Source organism: Tachysurus vachellii, chromosome 12 (assembly GCF_030014155.1).
Source record: "Tachysurus vachellii isolate PV-2020 chromosome 12, HZAU_Pvac_v1, whole genome shotgun sequence".
In the NCBI taxonomy this organism is placed as follows: Eukaryota; Metazoa; Chordata; class Actinopteri; order Siluriformes; family Bagridae; genus Tachysurus; species Tachysurus vachellii.
The window spans coordinates 16,086,435-16,105,793 of NC_083471.1; the positions used below are offsets into that span (position 1 = coordinate 16,086,435).

The following is a 19,359-nucleotide window of genomic DNA, read 5'->3' on the forward strand; positions in this document are numbered from 1 at the left end:
TCAACACTGGTATATGAGTCCACTCTGGGTCCATCTCAATTGTTCCACGATCTTTCCTGCTAATTTCATTATTACATCTCTATGACCTGGTTCAATACTGAGCTCAGGAACTGTTTGTGTGGAGTTTTGCATATCGTTCATGTGAGTTTCCTCCTACTGTCCCAAATATGCAGGTTGGTTGATTGGCTACACATATGAACTTTTCACATTTGAAATAGTTAGCTCTAAATTTGTAAGCCTGGCTTAACAGAATACTGGTTTTGTTTTTTATCATTTAGATTTTGTTTTGTTGTGATGGTTCACCCATAATATTAGGTACACATTGTTCTTTTTCTAATTGTGTATCTGTTGCTGAGCATCTAGCCCTAACATTTTAACACCTCAGCACCACAATACAGCATTAAAATTGTAAATGTGCTGCTAACTCTGTGCTAACCCCACTTATAAATTTCAAGTGTGAAACACTTCTCCACACATAGTGAAGTGTGAAAAGCCTATAAATTTCCTCTAGGTGTGTGTGTGTGTGTGTGTGTGTGTGTGTGTGTGTGTGTGTGTGTGTGTGTGTATGGTGCCCTGCAACAAACTGACATTCCAACCAGGGTGAATTAATCGTTTGTTCGTTAAACCTTTGTTTGCTTTAATATTCATTTTAAGTAAATTTGAAATAAAGTACACAATCAAAATGTTTGCCCTTAGTAATCTATACATAAAAATGATACAGATGCAGTAAATAAGAAATAGTTTTAAAAACATGTATTCCATTAAATTATTGCAACCATTACTTTGAGACACACCTTTTGTTGAGAAGTCAAATGGTTAATGTGTTTACCCTTTAAAGTAGTGCAATTAAGAAAAATACATCATTGCTTTTTGCTAACATGTATGCCAACTAAATGAATAAATACATCAGACATGCATATTTAAAACTTAAAATTCAACCAAGTGTCAGGGATCAGCGCGGACTTCCGGCCATGTGCTGTTGTTGTTGTTATTGTTGTCACGTGTCTGCCCCGCCTTCGTCTGCACCTCCCTGTCTCCACACCTGTTCCCAATTGTGTCTCATTGTCTTTTTGTATTTAAGTGAGCCGCGTTGCCGATGGCAGCGCGGATTTATTAGTTACCCTAGTCATTGTTAAGTGTTGTCATCTGTATTGCTTTAGTTCTCGTCATTTACTGTCTTTGTCTTTATCATTTATTAAACCCCATTCCTTTGAAGGTATCCTGTGTACGGGTCCGTCTCCTTCCTTCCCTGGTTGTGACACCAAGATGAATCATATTCATTTCCTTTAGAGTTCTTGTTATAAGTCAAGCCCTAAACAAATGACTAATGGCTACACTCTAGTGTGAGAACGAAGGTGGTTTCTCAGGGAAGTAACTGAATGAGTGAGCAGGGGGGCTTTTGTTTGCTGTAAGCTGCATTTAGATTGACCTTGAGAGAGAAGGAAGTGAGGTAGCAGGTCAACAAGGATAAAATATACTTAAGACAACTGAGAGAGTATAATGTCATCTAGATGTCATGTGCTTTTATATCAAAGCAGTAATGTGTCCAATTTTATCCACAAAGAGCCAGCATGGGTTGGAATGACATCTGGTTGGAATGAAAACTTGCACCCACACCGGCCCTTGCCGGGAAAAGATTGGGAATTCATTTATTAAAGTATTCAGAGAATGGATCCACATAAAATGTCTGCTGCCCTGGAAGTGAAAATTCAAGGTGGTCAGGTTCTTATGATCAGTCTATACGAGAAATGGCTGCTCGGCCCCTTCCAGCTAATGATGCCACTCTTCCAGTGAAGCTTGATGGCAAGCAGAGCATGGTCCCCAACCGTGTAATTCTGCTCAGACTGTCTCAGGCAACGGGAGAAGGCAGTGCAGGGATGGAGACGGCTATCCTTGGGGTCTCTTTGTGATAGAATGCTTTGGACACCGAGATTCGAAGTGCCCACCTCCACCACAATCTGTTGGGGTGGGTCTGGCAGAGTCAGGATGGGCGCAGAGTTGAACAGATCTTTGAGTCTTTTGAAGATGTTCCCAGCTTCTAGAGTCCACTTGAAAGGGTGCAGGAAGGAGGTGAGTGCATGAAGAGGTGCAGCGACAAAGCTGTATCCCCGGATGAACTTCTGGTAAAAGTGTGAAACTCCAAGAATTGTCGCAGCTGCTTCCTTGTGTTTGGGCGTGGCCAGTCCTTGACCGTACTTATCTGGTCGGGGTCCATCTGCACGCTGCCAGCCAAGCGTATGAACCCCAGGCAGGTGGTGGTTGGGACGTGGAAATCACACTTTTCTGCCCTCAAAATCCTGGTTCTGTAGGAGGCGCTGGAGCACAGACCGGACATGAGTGATGTGTTCCTCCAGCAAGCGTGAAAAAATAAACAATCACATAGCAGTTGAGCATGTCTCAGAGGATGTCGTTGACGAGGGCCTGTACTACTGTTGTCATATTGGTAAGGCCAAATGGCATAGTTCAGGAAATATAAGAGAGGAGTATGACAGTAATGTCCAGTAGGGGTGTTAAAAGCCATCTTCCACTCGTCCCCTTCCCAGATGGCGAGGTGTTAGGCATTACAGAGATCCAGCTTAGTAAGCACAGTGGCTCCCTGGAGGAGTTCAAATGCTGAAGACATAAGAGGTAGTGCCTTGTTTATTTTAAATTAGTTCTAGACCGCCTCCTGGAATAATCAAGTATTTTTAAAACAATACAGTAACATATATTTTGTATATACGTCAATGTATATGAAAGGGGCAAAATTCATTTAGAATTCAGTGCAGTTGAACACACACACTCAATTTAGAGTCACCAGTCCACCTGCAGGTCTGTTATTCCTCCTCTCTGATTAAACCGACCACCACAGAGTCACCAGTCAGTTTTTGCGGGTGACAGAAATCTGAATTTTACTGAAAGACTTTGATGTGCAGGGTAAAATCATCAAACATATGTATGACTTGCCAGTGACTTGCTTGACTCAAGCTACGACTTGACTTGACTTGCTTGACATAAAGCAGTGACTTGACTTGACTTGACTTGACTCTCACAAAAAATGCTTGAGACTTGAAGGTTAAGACTTGAGACTTACTTGTGACTTGCACATGTGTGACTTACTCCCACCTCTGTCTACATTATTTATGGACTATGAGAGTTTTATTTGCAACAAAAAATGATTATATGCATTTATTTTTAAAAGGTGTCCACATACAGGTGAGTTGTAAATACAATAAAAATCTAAAAATGAATAAAAATCAAAACTACAAAGAATAAGATGTAAATGTAACTGAAATAAGGTCAACATAAAAGCATGAAAAGTTTCAATATGCCTCAAACATGGCAGAAGACCATGGAAAAGTATATATAAAAAAGTACAATGGCTTCTATACAACCAAATGGCATTTTTTGAACAGGCATTCCCTTTTAATGGGACATGAACACATCCTTAAATTAGATCCTTCCTTTTTAACAACAGAATAACAACAATCAATCACGTCAATCAAAAAACGTAAATTATTGAATCCCACAAACCTTGAAGTGAATTAACTATTGGAGAGAGAGAGAGAGAGAGAGAGAGAGAGAGAGAGAGAGAGAGAGAGAGAGAGAGAGAGAGATGATTGGAGTGAGTGTAATTTATTAATTAAAGAGATAGTTCACCTAAAAATGAAAATTCTGTTATCTTTTTCTCACCCTCATGATGTTACAAACCTGTATAAATTTCTTTGTTTTGATGAACACACATGTAGATATTTTGAGGACTGTTTATAACCAAACCATTCACGAGCCCCATTCACTTTCATAGTGAAAAAAAAGAATACTATGGAATTGAATGGGGCTCATGAATGGTTTAGTTATAAACATTCCTTAAAATATCTTCCTCCGTGTTCATTAGAACAAAGAAATTTATACAGGTTTGTAACATCATGAGGGTGAGAAAATTATAAAAGAATTTTTTTATTTTTGGGTGAACTATCCCTTTAAATTGAATGTGTGCGTGTGTGTGTGAACAACTCTGAAGTTTTTTATATTTATATATATATATATATATATATATATATATATATATATATATATATATATATATATATATATATATATATATACAAATATATGTGTGCATCCCCATAAACGATCCATACGCTTTTCACTCAAAGCCTAACACTGAAGACCAATTATAAGTGCTATTGCAAAAAAGCTGACATTTCCACATAAACAGTGACCAACCATTTACACTACATTGCACTTGCAAAAAAATTAATTTGATAGAACTTTGTCATTCAAATGTGAGCGATGTGGTCGCATACTGCTGTTCTTCTCTTCTCATCTTGCACAAAATCCCGGTACCTGAACTTAATTATTTTTGGTGTAGCGCCTTCCATGTTTCGTCACGTCTGTTAAGGTTTATTAGTTAGTGCTCGCGCTCCCTCTGCTTGCCTGCTGCGTCACGTGGTTAGATTACACTCTTGTGTGCGTTCAAAAACTCAGTTCCTGTTCAGACAGTCAGCTTTCTAGTGGCATGAACTGCTAATGCTAACAGGCATATTAAATAATACTAATACTAATACAACTGTTTGCACTACAGATGCAGTTTTTCCTCTGAGAATCTTAATGGAGAGATTTAAGTTCAGAGATTTAGGGTAAGCATATGAAAGTGTGTTGAGAGAGGAGCTATGGTACTGTATGAAAATGTCAGGAGTGGCAAAGAAGTATGTGAGAGTAGTTCAGGATATGTATGAGAGGAGTATGACAGCAGTGATATGTGCTGTAAGTCAGACAGAGGAGTATAAGGTGGAGGTCGGGCCACATCAACTATCGGCTTTGAGTCCCTTCTTGTTTGCTATGGTGATGGACAAGGTGACAGATGAAGTCAGACAGGAATCTCCGTGGACAATGATGTTTGCTGATGATGTTGTGATCTGTAGTGAGAGTAAGGAGCAGGTGGAGGAACACCTGGAATGGTGAAGGTCTGCTTTGGAAAAAAAAGAATGAAATTCAGTCGTAGTAAGACAGAATACATTTGTATGAATGAGAGGGAGGGAAGTAGAACACCGAGGTTACAGGGGGCTGAGGTCAAGAAGGTGCAGGAGTTTAAGTATTTGGGGTCAACCATCCAGTGTGACAGGGAGTATAGAAAAGAGGTGAAGAGGCGAGTGCAGGCAGATTGGAGTGGGTGGAGAAACTTGTCAGGAGTGTTGTGTGACAGAAGAGTGTCAGAAAGAATCAAAGGAAAGGTGTAAAAGACAGTAGTGAGACCAGCTATGCCAGCGGTGTCCAATCTTATCCACAAAGGGCCAGTGTGGGTGCAGGTTTTCATTCCAACCAAGCAGAAGCCACACCTGATTCCACCTGTTTAATAAGTTGTTCTTGGCTTTTGGTGTGGCTTCTGCTTGGTTGGAATGAAAACCTGCACCCACACTGGCCCTTTGTGGATTAGATTGGATACCGCTGAGCTATGCTGTATGGGTTTGAAACTGTAGCAGTGAGGAAAAGACATGAGGCAGAGATGAGGATGTTGATGTTCTCTTTAGGAGTGACGAGGATGGACAGGATTAGGAACGAGCACATGAGAGGGACAGCTCAGGTTGGCTGTTTTAGGGACAAGGTCAGAGAGGCTAGATTGAGATGGTTTGGACATGTGCAGAGTAGGGAGATAGTTATATTGATAGAAGGATGTTGGAGGCTGCCAGGGAAGAGGTCAAGCAGAAAGCCAAATCGGAGATATATGGATGTGTTAAAAGAGGACATGAAATTAATTAGTACTAAAGTAGAGGATGTCGAGAATAAAGTTATGTGGAAACAGATGATTCACAGTGGCGACCCCTAACGGGAAAAGCCAAAGGAAGAAGAAGAAGAAGAAGAAAAAGAAGAAGAAGAAGAAGAAGAAAACTAATAAAACATTTTAAAATACCATTTAATGAAGTATATCGATCAGAGTCCCGTATTACACCTCAAAGATTGGGGGTTTGAACACCAATAAATACATTGATTCTGCTTTGCTAGGTTGCACTAAGACACTAAGAATGCCATGTCTAGTATTATGTCTAAAACTCTGTTTGGAGGTATTATAGAACACAGACAAACATTTTTTCTTTTTTTTTGTTTGTTTTGCGTAAATGTGTGTGTGTGTGTGTGTGTGTGTGTGTGTGTGTGTGTGTGTGTGTGTGTGTGTGTGTGTGTGTGTGTGTGTGTGTGTGTGTGTGTGTGTGTGTAAGTTTGTGTATAGGATAAATGCTACATAAATGAATGTACGGATGGATGGAAGTATGTTGCCTACGATAAAATAGGACTTTATTCATCCCATTGGGGGAAATTTGAGTGTTCCAGCAGCAAACAAAAATGACAAGGCAGCAAATATAAAAATAGAAATAAAGCTGGAATAAAAGGAGATAAAGCCAGAATATAAACTAAAAAAATAAAAGAGAACATTTTGAAAGTAAAAAAAGGAAATATGAAAACGTCTGCATGATTTAGTTATAATACATGTAGTTTAAACCTATGTTTTTGAGGCTCGAGGGGGACGTAAACTTTTTACGGTGCTCTATGGAGAAGAGACCCTCACGCATGCGCATATGAGCTTTCCCACTCTTCCGTGTTCCTCTGCTGCTGCCTCTATCACAGGTGCGAAAGAGACTCTGCGAGCTGCTTGGGAGAGCCGAGGATATTAGGTTGCGTTAGCGGACTAAGTAAAGCACACGCTGACTGGCGGTATCTCACGGCTTGCAAAATGGTCGAATAACAATAACTAACCGTAGCCTGTTGTGGTTGTATTCGGCAGAAGGAGAGTGTAGCTTAGCAGGCTAATAAACAGTTAGCGCGCTAGCTACAATACACTGACTTGCTAGGCTGCGGTGCGGCGTTATTTCGGTAGAGCTGCTGCTGCTCGGACTAAAGCTTGTTTCTCAACCATGTTCGTACAAGAAGAGAAGATCTTCGCAGGGAACGTGTTGAAGATCCATATCTGTACCATGGAGGGCACTGAGTGGATGGAGGAAGTCACAGAAGATAGCACTATAGAGAAGCTGAAGGAGAAATGCCTGAAGCACGTATGTATACAGTGAACAGACTAGCTGTCAAGAGCTGTGTTAGTTCACTTGGCTCACATCCATTACTGGCTCACCAAAGCTTTCAGAGAGGCCTGTTAAATCCGTCAGTGTCATTGCGGTGTATTTATAGACTCTAGAAGGCAAGGAGACACAGTGCTATTTATAATTAACCAAGCTATCTTGTTAAGACTAGAACTTATTTATCCCACAGAGGAGCACAACCTGGTCCTGTACACTGGGGTGTTTTTTCACTTGATTTGACTGATCAGGAATTTTACAGTTCTTCCTGAGCTGGATCAGGTGTGTTTACCTGGAAAACCACAGACTTGGCAACCTGTGACCAAATCATAACCAGAAAACTGAGCCAGAGCAGCAATATGCCTTAAATGAACACTCACTGAAAATGATTCTGGTCCCCTGAGATCTTTTTTTGTCATGATGTTAACAGCTAGAGGAATTGTAAAGGGTCAGTCGGCATTTTCCACTCATGACGTTAGTGTGAATTTCAAGAAAAAGAAAAAGGCACTTTTTAGTTTTTCCATTACATTTTATTTTCTGCCATGGACCTGCATATCCTTGCGTCAGAATTAGGTGTTTTCTTTTCAAATGTACTTTTATTTTGCAATTTATGAAAATAAATTTAATGTGAAATGTATATGTACATAGTTTTGGAATAGTAGAATTTATTTAAAAACATTAATTGTATTTTATTATTGTATTTTAATATATTGGTTTTTTTTTATTGACAGTGTGTGCACGGGAATCTAGAGGATCCCAAAACCATCACGCATCACAAACTCATTCACGCATCTACAGAGCGGATTCTTACTGAATCCAAAACCGTCGCAGACGAAAACCTTAAAGATAAAGGTATAAGCACCATTCATTTACACTTTCAATCGTATTTACTCCACATTTATTGCTTAAAGCTTTTTTTTTTTCAAATCACAGCACTTGTTTCTTTCCAGACTGTTTGTTATTGATAAAGAAGAGAGCGCAACCACCCAATCCTAAAATGACAGACGTATCTGCGGAAGAGAAGGTACCCTGCTGTTATTTGCACAGTTCTGCAAATTATCTGCTATATTACATTGAACACGCAAAATAAATTTTTTAACAAAAAAAAACTTTCATTTTTTTCCTTTTGGTTCACCGGCAGAAGAAGCAGGAGAGCAAGGCTCCTGATAAAGATGCTATCCTCAAAGCCACTTCAAATTTGTCCATTCGTCACTCGGACCGCACTGTCACACAGCACAACATCAGAGACGTGAGTGCAATTTTTCTGAACATGTTAGTGAATTTTCCTTTATTTCGAAAAAGTGAAATTTGTTGGACATAAGTGGGTTTCGTATGTGTTTTCTCGACACTAGTTCCAAACAGAACTGAGGAAGATTCTGGTGTCGCTCATCGAGGTAGCGCAGAAGCTTCTCGCTTTGAATCCAGATGCTGTTGAACTTTTCAAAAAGGCCAATGGTGAGTGTATGAAATAATGCAGGTGTAAACACTTGCATTTTCTGTCACAGCTTTTACCATAAAAGTAAACTTTTCTGTTACCAACTCTGTTTGTTTATTTCAGCGATGTTGGATGAGGATGATGAGGAACGTGTGGATGAGAACGCACTGCAGCAGCTGACCGAAATGGGTTTCCCAGAGAGCCGTGCAGTCAAAGCACTGCGCCTTAACCAGTGAGCGTATACTCACTCTTTGTGTCTTTGTTCTATTTTGCAAGTTAAAATAAATGCACTCGTTTAAGCTGCAAGTCACACTAGTAAAGCCTTGGAAGTGTGAAAAGACTGAATGCAATGTTCAGCTGTAATTTCTATGTAATACAAAATAATTTGTCCTAGCAGGTTCATATGCACTAATCACGGTCACTTTTCTCGCAGCATGTCTGTAACACAGGCTATGGAGTGGCTGATCGAGCACGTCGACGACCCCACCGTCGACACACCCCTGCCGGGCCAGGAAGCTCAAGGAGCAGCCGGAACTTCAGCGCCTGTGTCTGCGTCTGCAGGTCCTCCTGCTACGGCTCAAGCAGCCACCATCTCACAGTCCAGCTCTGAGGAAGCTAAGCAGGACGAGCTGACGGAGATCTTTAAGAGGATCCGGAGGAAACGAGAGTTCAGGCCGGACTCACGGGTTAGTGCCGTTTCACAAGAGGTTGGTTTTTAACTTCACTGAAAGTTTGTCATCTTCCTTTGTTTTCCTGCGTTGACTGTAAACAGAATTGTATGTTGTCTTTTTGTGTTGCGCATGTTGGTAATGTTTTGAAATAGTTGACCTGTTTACATCTGTTGTTTACAGGCAGTGATTGCACTGATGGAGATGGGATTTGATGAAAAGGAAGTGATTGACGCCCTCCGGGTCAATAATAATCAACAGGATGCTGCTGTAAGTCACTCTTTCAAAGGACTTTTTATAGATAGCAGACCGTATTACTCATAGTGAAGTATTTATACTGAAACCACACACGTCACAGATACTAGTCTCCTATTATGTCCCTTAATCATCTTCTCATTCATGTTAGTCTGTTTATATTTTTATTGTCTTTATATCACATTGTTTTGCTGTGCACATTTTTTATCCCCTGAGTTGTTTTTTTTTCAACCTTAAAGAAAAATGGTTGCAGATAAAAGTAGACATTTAAACTCTATTTTAAAAACAGTGTCCCAGACTGTTCTATTCAGGGACAGTTTAAAGGCGTATATAATGATTTGCATAATCTGAATAAAGATCCCAGAAAATTAACTTAAGCAATGTGTGCAACATAACTCTCAGTGGAAATAACTTTCCTGGCATAAATAGTTTTGAATACAATGTCTCTAAACAGACAGGACTAAGTGGATAGAGGTGGAAATACTACCCGTCTGTGTAACCTGGAAACAATTGATTGTACATCAGGTGTTATCAGTAATTGTCATGAAACTGACAGTTAAATGCTTCCCCACTTAGCTGACTATTCTACGTACGACTCCATGAAATCTAATACTATGTAACTAAGACCCAGAACAGTGAGCTTTGCAGCCCAAGTAAGTCTCTGCACACCTGAGCCTCGCAAACTTTGTCAAACGAAACCACTCTTTTCATGATGAATAATACCGCATGCTTCTTTATTCTTATCCTCAATTAACAGAGTACGCTCAATTACTCCACATGTGTTGTGTTACCTTAAAGGGAAATCAAGTTAAGCTAAAACTTCACAAACAGGTCTACTGGATGTATCAGAAAGTAATGTTATAATTAATTTCTACTCATAACCCAAGACTCAAGTTGTACTAAGTGCTGATGTACTGATTTCATGTAGCCAACTGCAGCCAAAAAGATGAGTAAACACTTGTTGTAACAGATAACAGGTTTATGTAGCATGCAGAATAATCCTCTATTAAAGACCAGATCTGGATTTGATGCCCCCGGCTTAGCTTTAACTGGCATAAAATTGTTATGATGGTGTATTGCTATGTTAACGACACCCATTTGATTTTTCTGCTCATCACCCCTTGACTCTTGTTGTTCTGCTTTTGCATAGTGTGAATGGTTGCTCGGTGACAGAAAGCCTTCTGCTGAGGATCTCGATAAGGGTATTGACACTAACAGCCCTCTGTTTCAAGCCATACTGGAGAATCCTGTGGTCCAGCTCGGCCTCACCAACCCCAAAATACTGCTGGGTATGTCTCTCTGTCTGTCTGCCAAAAAAACCCCAAAAAAAAAATCGTACGAAAAATGACAACTAAGAAATGAAACAAACAAAAACATTCCTGTTGTTTTATTCATTCAGCGTGATTAACCGATATCCTAGCTTTAATATGACACGGCTTTATTTTCAGTAAGTTGTGCACACAATTAAATGTAGGCACACAGAATTAAAGAAAAACAACTAAATGATATGAGGAAATGGGTAGAATGGAAGTCATTGTTAAGACTAAAAGATTAAAATTAAAACTCAGCTTGGCCGCTGGAGTATAAATAAGGTGAGTAGCTTGTTCACACTACAAAAACAAGGGCATTTAAAGAACCCAGATGATGCACTTATTCAGCAGAAAAAAGAAAAAAAGGAAGTGTGGATAGTTGGCCGCTACAAGCATTCAACCCTTGCAGCTTTGCTTACATAGTGGAAGAGTGCACGATGACCGACAACACTCCAGTGGGCAAGCCGTCTTACATATGTCTTTTTATTTAAAATTTTTTAAAAACATTTACTCTATTCGGCCTACATGCGTTTGATATTATTTGACATCGACCGGAAAACTGCTTATGCTGGTTATTATTAAACTTTTAAAACTGAACCAGACACCAGACGTTAAACTACAGTAAACCAGACGTTAGACATTAAACTACAGTACACCAGATGTTAGACGTTATACTGCAGTACACCAGACGTTAGACGTTAAACTACAGTATACCAGACATTAGACGTTATACTACAGTACACCAGATGTTAGACGTTATACTGCAGTACACCAGACGTTAGACGTTAAACTACAGTATACCAGACATTAGACGTTATACTACAGTACACCAGATGTTAGACGTTATACTACAGTACACCAGACGTTATACTGCAGTACACCAGACGTTAGACGTTAAACTACAGTATACCAGACATTAGACGTAATACTACAGTACACCAGATGTTAGACGTTATACTACAGTACACCAGATGTTAGACGTTACACTACAGTACACTAGACGTTAAACTACAGTACACCAGACGTTAGACGTTATACTACAGTACACCAGACGTTAGACGTTACACTACAGTACACCAGACGTTAGACGTTACACTACAGTACACCAGACGTTAGACGTTACACTACAGTACACCAGACGTTAGACGTTATACTACAGTACACCAGACGTTAGACGTTAAACTACAGTACACCAGACGTTAGACGTTACACTACAGTACACCAGACGTTAGACGTTACACTACAGTACACCAGACGTTAGACGTTATACTACAGTACACCAGACGTTAGACGTTAAACTACAGTACACCAGACGTTAGACGTTACACTACAGTACACCAGACGTTAGACGTTACACTACAGTACACCAGACGTTAGACGTTATACTACAGTACACCAGACGTTAGACGTTACACTACAGTACACCAGACGTTAGACGTTACACTACAGTACACCAGACGTTAGACGTTATACTACAGTACACCAGACGTTAGACGTTAAACTACAGTACACCAGACGTTAGACGTTACACTACAGTACACCAGACGTTAGACGTTACACTACAGTACACCAGACGTTAGACGTTATACTACAGTACACCAGACGTTAGACGTTACACTACAGTACACCAGACGTTAGACGTTACACTACAGTACACCAGACGTTAGACGTTATACTACAGTACACCAGACGTTAGACGTTAAACTACAGTACACCAGACGTTAGACGTTAGACGTTAAACTACAGTACACCAGACTAGTGTACTAGTGTAGACGGGTCTCGGGTAATTTAAAATGAATGTGTTGTTACCGAACAGACCCGACAAGACCCGAACTACTGTATCTTGCGTGTGTGCGTCGACTTGAGTCCTTTTCCAACCTCTCCTCTGTTTGCCAAGACCGCTTGCGACATCGTGTGGCTGGCGGTAAGCTAATTTTTGTTGAAACAGGCCTGGACGCTTGGGTCCAGTCGGGTTAAAAAAAATTGCCAACCGGTCGGGTCGGACTTGGGTCTAATTTTTCCGGGTTTGTCTCGGGTCGGGTCTTTCTTAAAGGTAGGGTCTCCGATGTTTGAGAAATGTTTCAGAAAACTGAGTCGGAACGACAAACTAAAAATCAAAACAAAAATCAAAACAAATGTGTAGCCAATGAGCAGAAAGGGGCGTGTCTTGTAAATATGCGGCGGAGAGACTGTTCAGTGCGCATGTGTGACATTAGCAGCTAAACACTGTTACTACACAAATAACACCCCTTTTCTATCGTAGTAATGTAGAGAGGCACCTAAAGCTGCGTTTCGCTAGTAACAGCGTTTAGCTCAGGAGTTATTGACTCGGGGAAACTCCAATCTGTGAATATGCTGCCAACTTCCCGCTCCTTCAGTTCTCTCCAGTGCTGGAAAGCTGATCCTGTATTAACATGGGTCCTACTTCTTGCCTTATCGTAAGCCTTTCTTCGCTTTCTTTCTTTGTTTTTATCCTCCATGTCAATGTTAAAACTGCTTTCTGCTAATGTCACACATGCACACTGAACACTCACTCATATTGACAAGACCCGCCCCTTTCTGCTTATTGGCTACACGTTTGTTTTGATTTTTAGTTTGTCGTTCCGACTCAGTTTTCTGAAGCATTTCTCAAACATCGGAGACCTACCAGACGTTAGACGTTATACTACAGTACACCAGACGTTAGACGTTATACTACAGTACACCAGCTGTTAGACGTTAAACTACAGTACGTTAGACGTTATACTGCAGTACACCAGACGTTAGACGTTATACTACAGTACACCAGACGTTAAACGTTATACTACAGTACACCAGCTGTTAGACGTTAAACTACAGTACGTTAGACGTTATACTGCAGTACACCAGACGTTAGACGTTATACTACAGTACACCAGACGTTAAACGTTATACTACAGTACACCAGATGTTAGACGTTAAACTACAGTACGTTAGACGTTATACTGCAGTACACCAGACGTTAGACGTTATACTACAGTACACCAGACGTTAAACGTTATACTACAGTACACCAGCTGTTAGACGTTAAACTACAGTACGTTAGACGTTATACTGCAGTACACCAGACGTTAGACGTTATACTACAGTACACCAGACGTTAGACGTTAAACTACAGTACGTTAGACGTTATACTACAGTACACCAGACGTTAGACGTTATACTACAGTACACCAGACGTTAGACGTTATACTACAGTACACCAGCTGTTAGACGTTAAACTACAGTACGTTAGACGTTATACTGCAGTACACCAGACGTTAGACGTTATACAACAGTACACCAGACGTTAGACGTTATACTACAGTACACCAGACGTTAGACGTTATACTACAGTACACCAGACGTTAGACGTTATACTACAGTACACCAGCTGTTAGACGTTAAACTACAGTACGTTAGACGTTATACTACAGTACACCAGACGTTAGACGTTATACTACAGTACACCAGCTGTTAGACGTTAAACTACAGTACGTTAGACGTTATACTGCAGTACACCAGACGTTAGACATTATACTACAGTACACCAGACGTTAGACGTTATACTACAGTACACCAGACGTTAGACGTTATACTACAGTACACCAGACGTTAGACGTTACACTACAGTACACCAGACGTTAGACGTTATACTACAGTACACCAGACGTTAGACGTTACACTACAGTACACCAGACGTTAGACGTTATACTACAGTACACCAGACGTTAGACGTTATACTACAGTACACCAGACGTTAGACGTTGTACTACAGTACACCAGACGTTAGACGTTATACTACAGTACACCAGACGTTAGACGTTATACTACAGTACACCAGACGTTAGACGTTATACTACAGTACACCAGCTGTTAGACGTTAAACTACAGTACATTAGACGTTATACTGCAGTACACCAGACGTTAGACGTTATACTACAGTACACCAGACGTTAGACGTTATACTACAGTACACCAGACGTTAGACGTTATACTACAGTACACCAGACGTTAGACGTTATACTACAGTACACCAGACGTTAGACGTTATACTACAGTACACCAGCTGTTAGACGTTAAACTACAGTACGTTAGACGTTATACTGCAGTACACCAGACGTTAGACGTTATACTACAGTACACCAGACGTTAGACGTTAATCTACAGTACACCAGACGTTAGACGTTAAACTACAGTACACCAGACGTTGGACGTTAAACTGCAAACCGTTAAACCAGACGTTATACTGCAGTACACCAGACGTTAGACGTTATACTACAGTACACCAGACGTTAGACGTTAATCTACAGTACACCAGACGTTAGACGTTATACTGCAGTACACCAGACGTTAGAAGCTAAACTGCAGTACACCAGACGTTAGACATTATACTGCAGTACACCAGACGTTAGACGTTATACTACAGTACACCAGACGTTAGACGTTATACTGCAGTACACCAGACGTTATACTGCAGTACACCAGACGTTAGACATTAAACTGCAGTACGTTAGACGTTATACTACAGTACACCAGACGTTAGACATTATACTACAGTACACCAGACGTTAAACTTTAGTACACCGGACGTTAGACGTTAAACTACAGTACACCAGATGTTACACCAGATGCTCCTTGTGCCTAGTGTTCATCATTTGGGACATAACCTCACTCTTCCTCCTTGTATAGGGTGCCATTTTTAAAAAATCCTAATTGAGTATGTATTTATTTTTTATTAAGTGTCTTTTGTTTTGGATTCATTTGTTTCATGTCATTAATATCCCAATGAATAATGAATGTTCAATATAAAGTTTATAGTAACATATATATAATGACTGTAATCCATATATAAAGGTGCAGTGATTCTAGCTACATTTGTTGGATCACGGTAGAGTGTTTCCTGTAATTTAAACACACAAGCGATCACTGGATTAACGGTTTCCATGACCACATTTCTTGTGTAAATTGGGTTTATTTTGATGAAACTAGGCTCGATGTTATTTGCAATACTTGTTTTGAGGCGTTCTTTTAATCGTGGTGTCGTATTGCGTTTTTGACCTGCAGCGTTTGAGGACATGCTGGAGAATCCTCTGAACAGCACACAGTGGATGAATGACACTGAGACCGGCCCTGTCATGCTCCAGATATCCAGAATCTTCCAGACACTCAACCGCACATAAAGCACATCATATCTCTGGAGTTTCTACAAACAGGACAGGCTTATTCACTAATAAGGGAAGTGTGTGTGCGCGTGTGATTGTGTGTGTGCGCGTGTGATTGTGTGTGTGCGCGTGTGATTGTGTGTGTGCGCGTGTGATTGTGTGTGTGTGCGCGTGCGATTGTGTGTGCGCGTGCGAGAGTGTGTGCGAGTGCGAGAGTGTGTGCGAGAGTGTGTGCGAGAGTGTGTGCGAGAGTGTGTGCGAGAGTGTGTGCGAGAGTGTGTGCGAGAGTGTGTGCGAGAGTGTGTGCGTGGCCGGTATGGTTTATGCGCTATATGAGTTACAGTGAGCAATGAATGTAACAATAATAACAGGATGGGAATTTTTCAGTTTTAAATATTATACAGATATCTATTTATAACTCACAGAACACTTGTAAAAAACAAACCAAAAAAACAACAAATGTAAACATTAACTTGATAACAACTGACAAATGCTCGCTTCACTATTTTTTTTTTTTTTATAAGCTCTTTTTAATTCTTTTAAGTAGATATTTTATTTTATATACTTTCTCCATGTAAATTAAAACAAGGCATCCAGAACAAACAAACAAACTGTTTACACTGCAGGAAAAAACTTTCAGATGTTTCATGTCTCATTATTAATCTCTTCGAATATCAGAATACATATTACCAGGATGAGATGACTAAGATGATGATTATTATTTATTTTATTTTATTTTATTTATTTATTTTTTTGAAATACAGGTTGTGCAAATACATTTACTGATATTGCATTCTAATGGAACACGAGCGAGAACAAAACACGCCGTTTTCATTTAAAGGCCACATGAGCTACATTAGCCGACAGCTGTACAAATACTGTACAGACGCAACGCTGCTTTGTGTTGTGTGGAAACAAAACGCAGGATCTCATTTCAGGTCTGTGGAAGAACATTGTTAGGATGTTTTTTATAATGTGGACCTTTCTTGTGGTGGACATGACGCCATTAATGTCTCATCCCATTGCACCATTTAATGTTTCTTTCATTTAGAGAAAAAGTTGTGAGCGAACGTTTCAATCTTGAACCTATAGACGTGTTGTGTACGTCTATGCTTCAAGGTGAAAGGTAAATATCAAAGGAGTTCCTTGACTGTACGCGTTTGTGATGTTGCCACATAGATAGCTTGAGCTATTCTGCTGCCCTTTCAGGATTTTTTCTGCTTCTCTTCAGCTGTCAAGATTTCTGCAATGCAATGAAAAGTCTAATATGCAAAAGAAGAAAGCAGCAAAACAAAAAATCTAAAAAAAAAAAAAAGAAAAAAAGAAAAAAAAGGTTGCTGACTTCTCTCTCTCTCTCCCTTGTTCATCACTTTACAGCAGCACTAATTTCCCAGATGATGCAATTACATGGAAACCTAAGCTTCTCTATCTAATACAACTCCATAGTGATCGAGTTCCTTCTTTTTTTTATTCTTGTTTCTTATTTCAGATCGTTTTTCATAAAATAGCCATACATAAAAGATGTGAAAAGGTGGCTACTATGAATATGGACTAATAAAAAAACAGATCCTGGTTTGCAACATTTTTTTTTCCCATCCTGTCCTATTTGCTTCAAATCTCAAATCTTCAGGTCTTGGTGTGAGGCCATGCCGGATATTTCATTTACACTTGTGTTTATTGAAACTCCTGGCTTCTGTAAATTGGATCCCACTCCCTTTGTTTCCAATTGTTTGGCACAGGTTAGAAAAACCTTTTATGACTGACAAAGAGAAATGATTGGTGCTCTATATGTCGGGTCACATGCTTCATTTAGCTTTTATTTGTGCCATGTTTACACCTATGTTACAGTTTGTAGGCAGTTGCAGATCCGCAGAGTTCAGATTCTGATTGTAGTGCAGCGCAAAGAACAGAAACTTCAGCGTGGTCAGGATTAGCTGGCTCTTCACAAATACTTCTTTTTGTCAGTTGCTTACTATTACTTTATAAAAAAAAACACGTGTCAGATTTTTTGGTTTTCAAAGGAAGCATATGAAACCTATTGGAACGTTTCCTCAAACACTGTATTTTTAATAAAAATCTAAATCCAAAGCAGCTACTTGTAAGGATTGTGTATAACAGGATGACACTATGGACTAAAATCTATTCATTAATATCTAATTAAAATCCATGAAAATGTTCTAAATGTTAAAATACTTGGGACTGTTTGTGACTTAGTTACATTTACACTTGGATACCAAAGTAATCATGATTTCTTCTCTCATTTTACTTGTGATGTGTGCGTTGTACATCACTTTATTTCCTCCTCCTTTAATTCTTTCTTTTGCAGGACTCACTCAGTATTTGTAATGGTTTTTTGCTCTGTTTGCTCAGGGGGATTAGAGATCTACAGCAGGGAGAAGATTGCATTACTGTTGCAATTGTCTGAAATCTATTTAACGAGTAAAAAGTGCTGAAACTGAATGCTTAGCAAGCTAATGTGTAATACACCGATTTATTTAAATACTCTTAATCACCTTAAGTGTTTCCTATTTATTCTTTTGATGTGTTTCTTGTTTGTGTCTGAATACATCTGTTTAGTCCATCAGCTGATTTTTTTTTTTTAAGACTTAACATCTTGGGAATTGCAGCATAACCACTTTTCATTGTCGAATCGCGCATTTTCCTTCAGTGGCCTCTGTATTACCTTTTAACGAACAATCGTCAGTGTTTGAAATCATTCTCTACACCAGTCATTGTTCTAAGCAATACACTACTCACTCTCCGTTCACTATCCAATAGTATATATTTCTTATTACTGTGTGTTTACAATCACGCTGTGTCTAAAAATATAATGTGAAATCTCTGTACAGACTTTGTGTAAAGGTTTATTCAGTTTTGTTTTAAAAAAAGAAGAAGAAGATGAGGAGGAATTTGGCTACAGCAGTATCACTATAAGCTCTGTATTTACATCATGTTAGAAACACTGAGCTTAAATGCTTGCTTGTGTGTTGCTCATATTTAACAATCGTGTCACAGATACAACAATTTACAGCTTCCTATACATTGCTGTTCTTTAAGCTCAAGCAATGTAAAAATAAAATGACTGTTTTTGTTTTTCACATTGTGTACACTCTACACATCTACACAGAAGTTGACAACCTTGCTTTTGTTTTATTACAAATAAAAAGGTTTGACATATATGGATTAAGTTGCATCAGATTTATTTTCATTTAAATTTTAATTCAGTTTTATTTGTATAGCACTTTTAACAATGAATGTTGACTCCAAGCACAAAATTTTACAGAACATAAGAAATATATTACATATATTGAAAAATTCAAGATCAATATTAGACATAAGATGTACCTTTATTCGTCCCACAGTGGGGAAATTTCACATATTTAATGTGTTTGTATTTATCACCAATGAACAAAACTGAGGCAACTGTGGCAAGGATAAACTAACTTAGATGGAAGAGGAAGAAACCTTGAGAGGAACCAAACTCAA

The 19,359-nt window shown here is 39.4% G+C and overlaps 1 protein-coding gene across 2 annotated transcripts; it reads left to right on the forward strand.

Moving 5' to 3' along the window:
* Positions 1-6,567: 6,567 nt before the first annotated feature.
* Positions 6,568-19,056, forward strand: ubac1 (UBA domain containing 1). 2 transcript variants are annotated; one of them, XM_060883484.1, is made up of 10 exons: positions 6,568-7,025; positions 7,775-7,895; positions 7,994-8,067; positions 8,185-8,292; positions 8,396-8,498; positions 8,602-8,710; positions 8,912-9,185; positions 9,330-9,416; positions 10,552-10,690; positions 15,776-19,056. In XM_060883484.1, exons 1-10 carry the CDS (start codon positions 6,888-6,890, stop codon positions 15,889-15,891), a joined length of 1,269 nt encoding a protein of 422 aa, XP_060739467.1. In that variant the 5' UTR covers positions 6,568-6,887; the 3' UTR covers positions 15,892-19,056. The 2 variants fall into 2 exon arrangements, with proteins under 2 accessions (XP_060739467.1, XP_060739468.1); XM_060883485.1 differs by having other exon boundaries at positions 8,912-9,164.
* Positions 19,057-19,359: the final 303 nt, after the last annotated feature.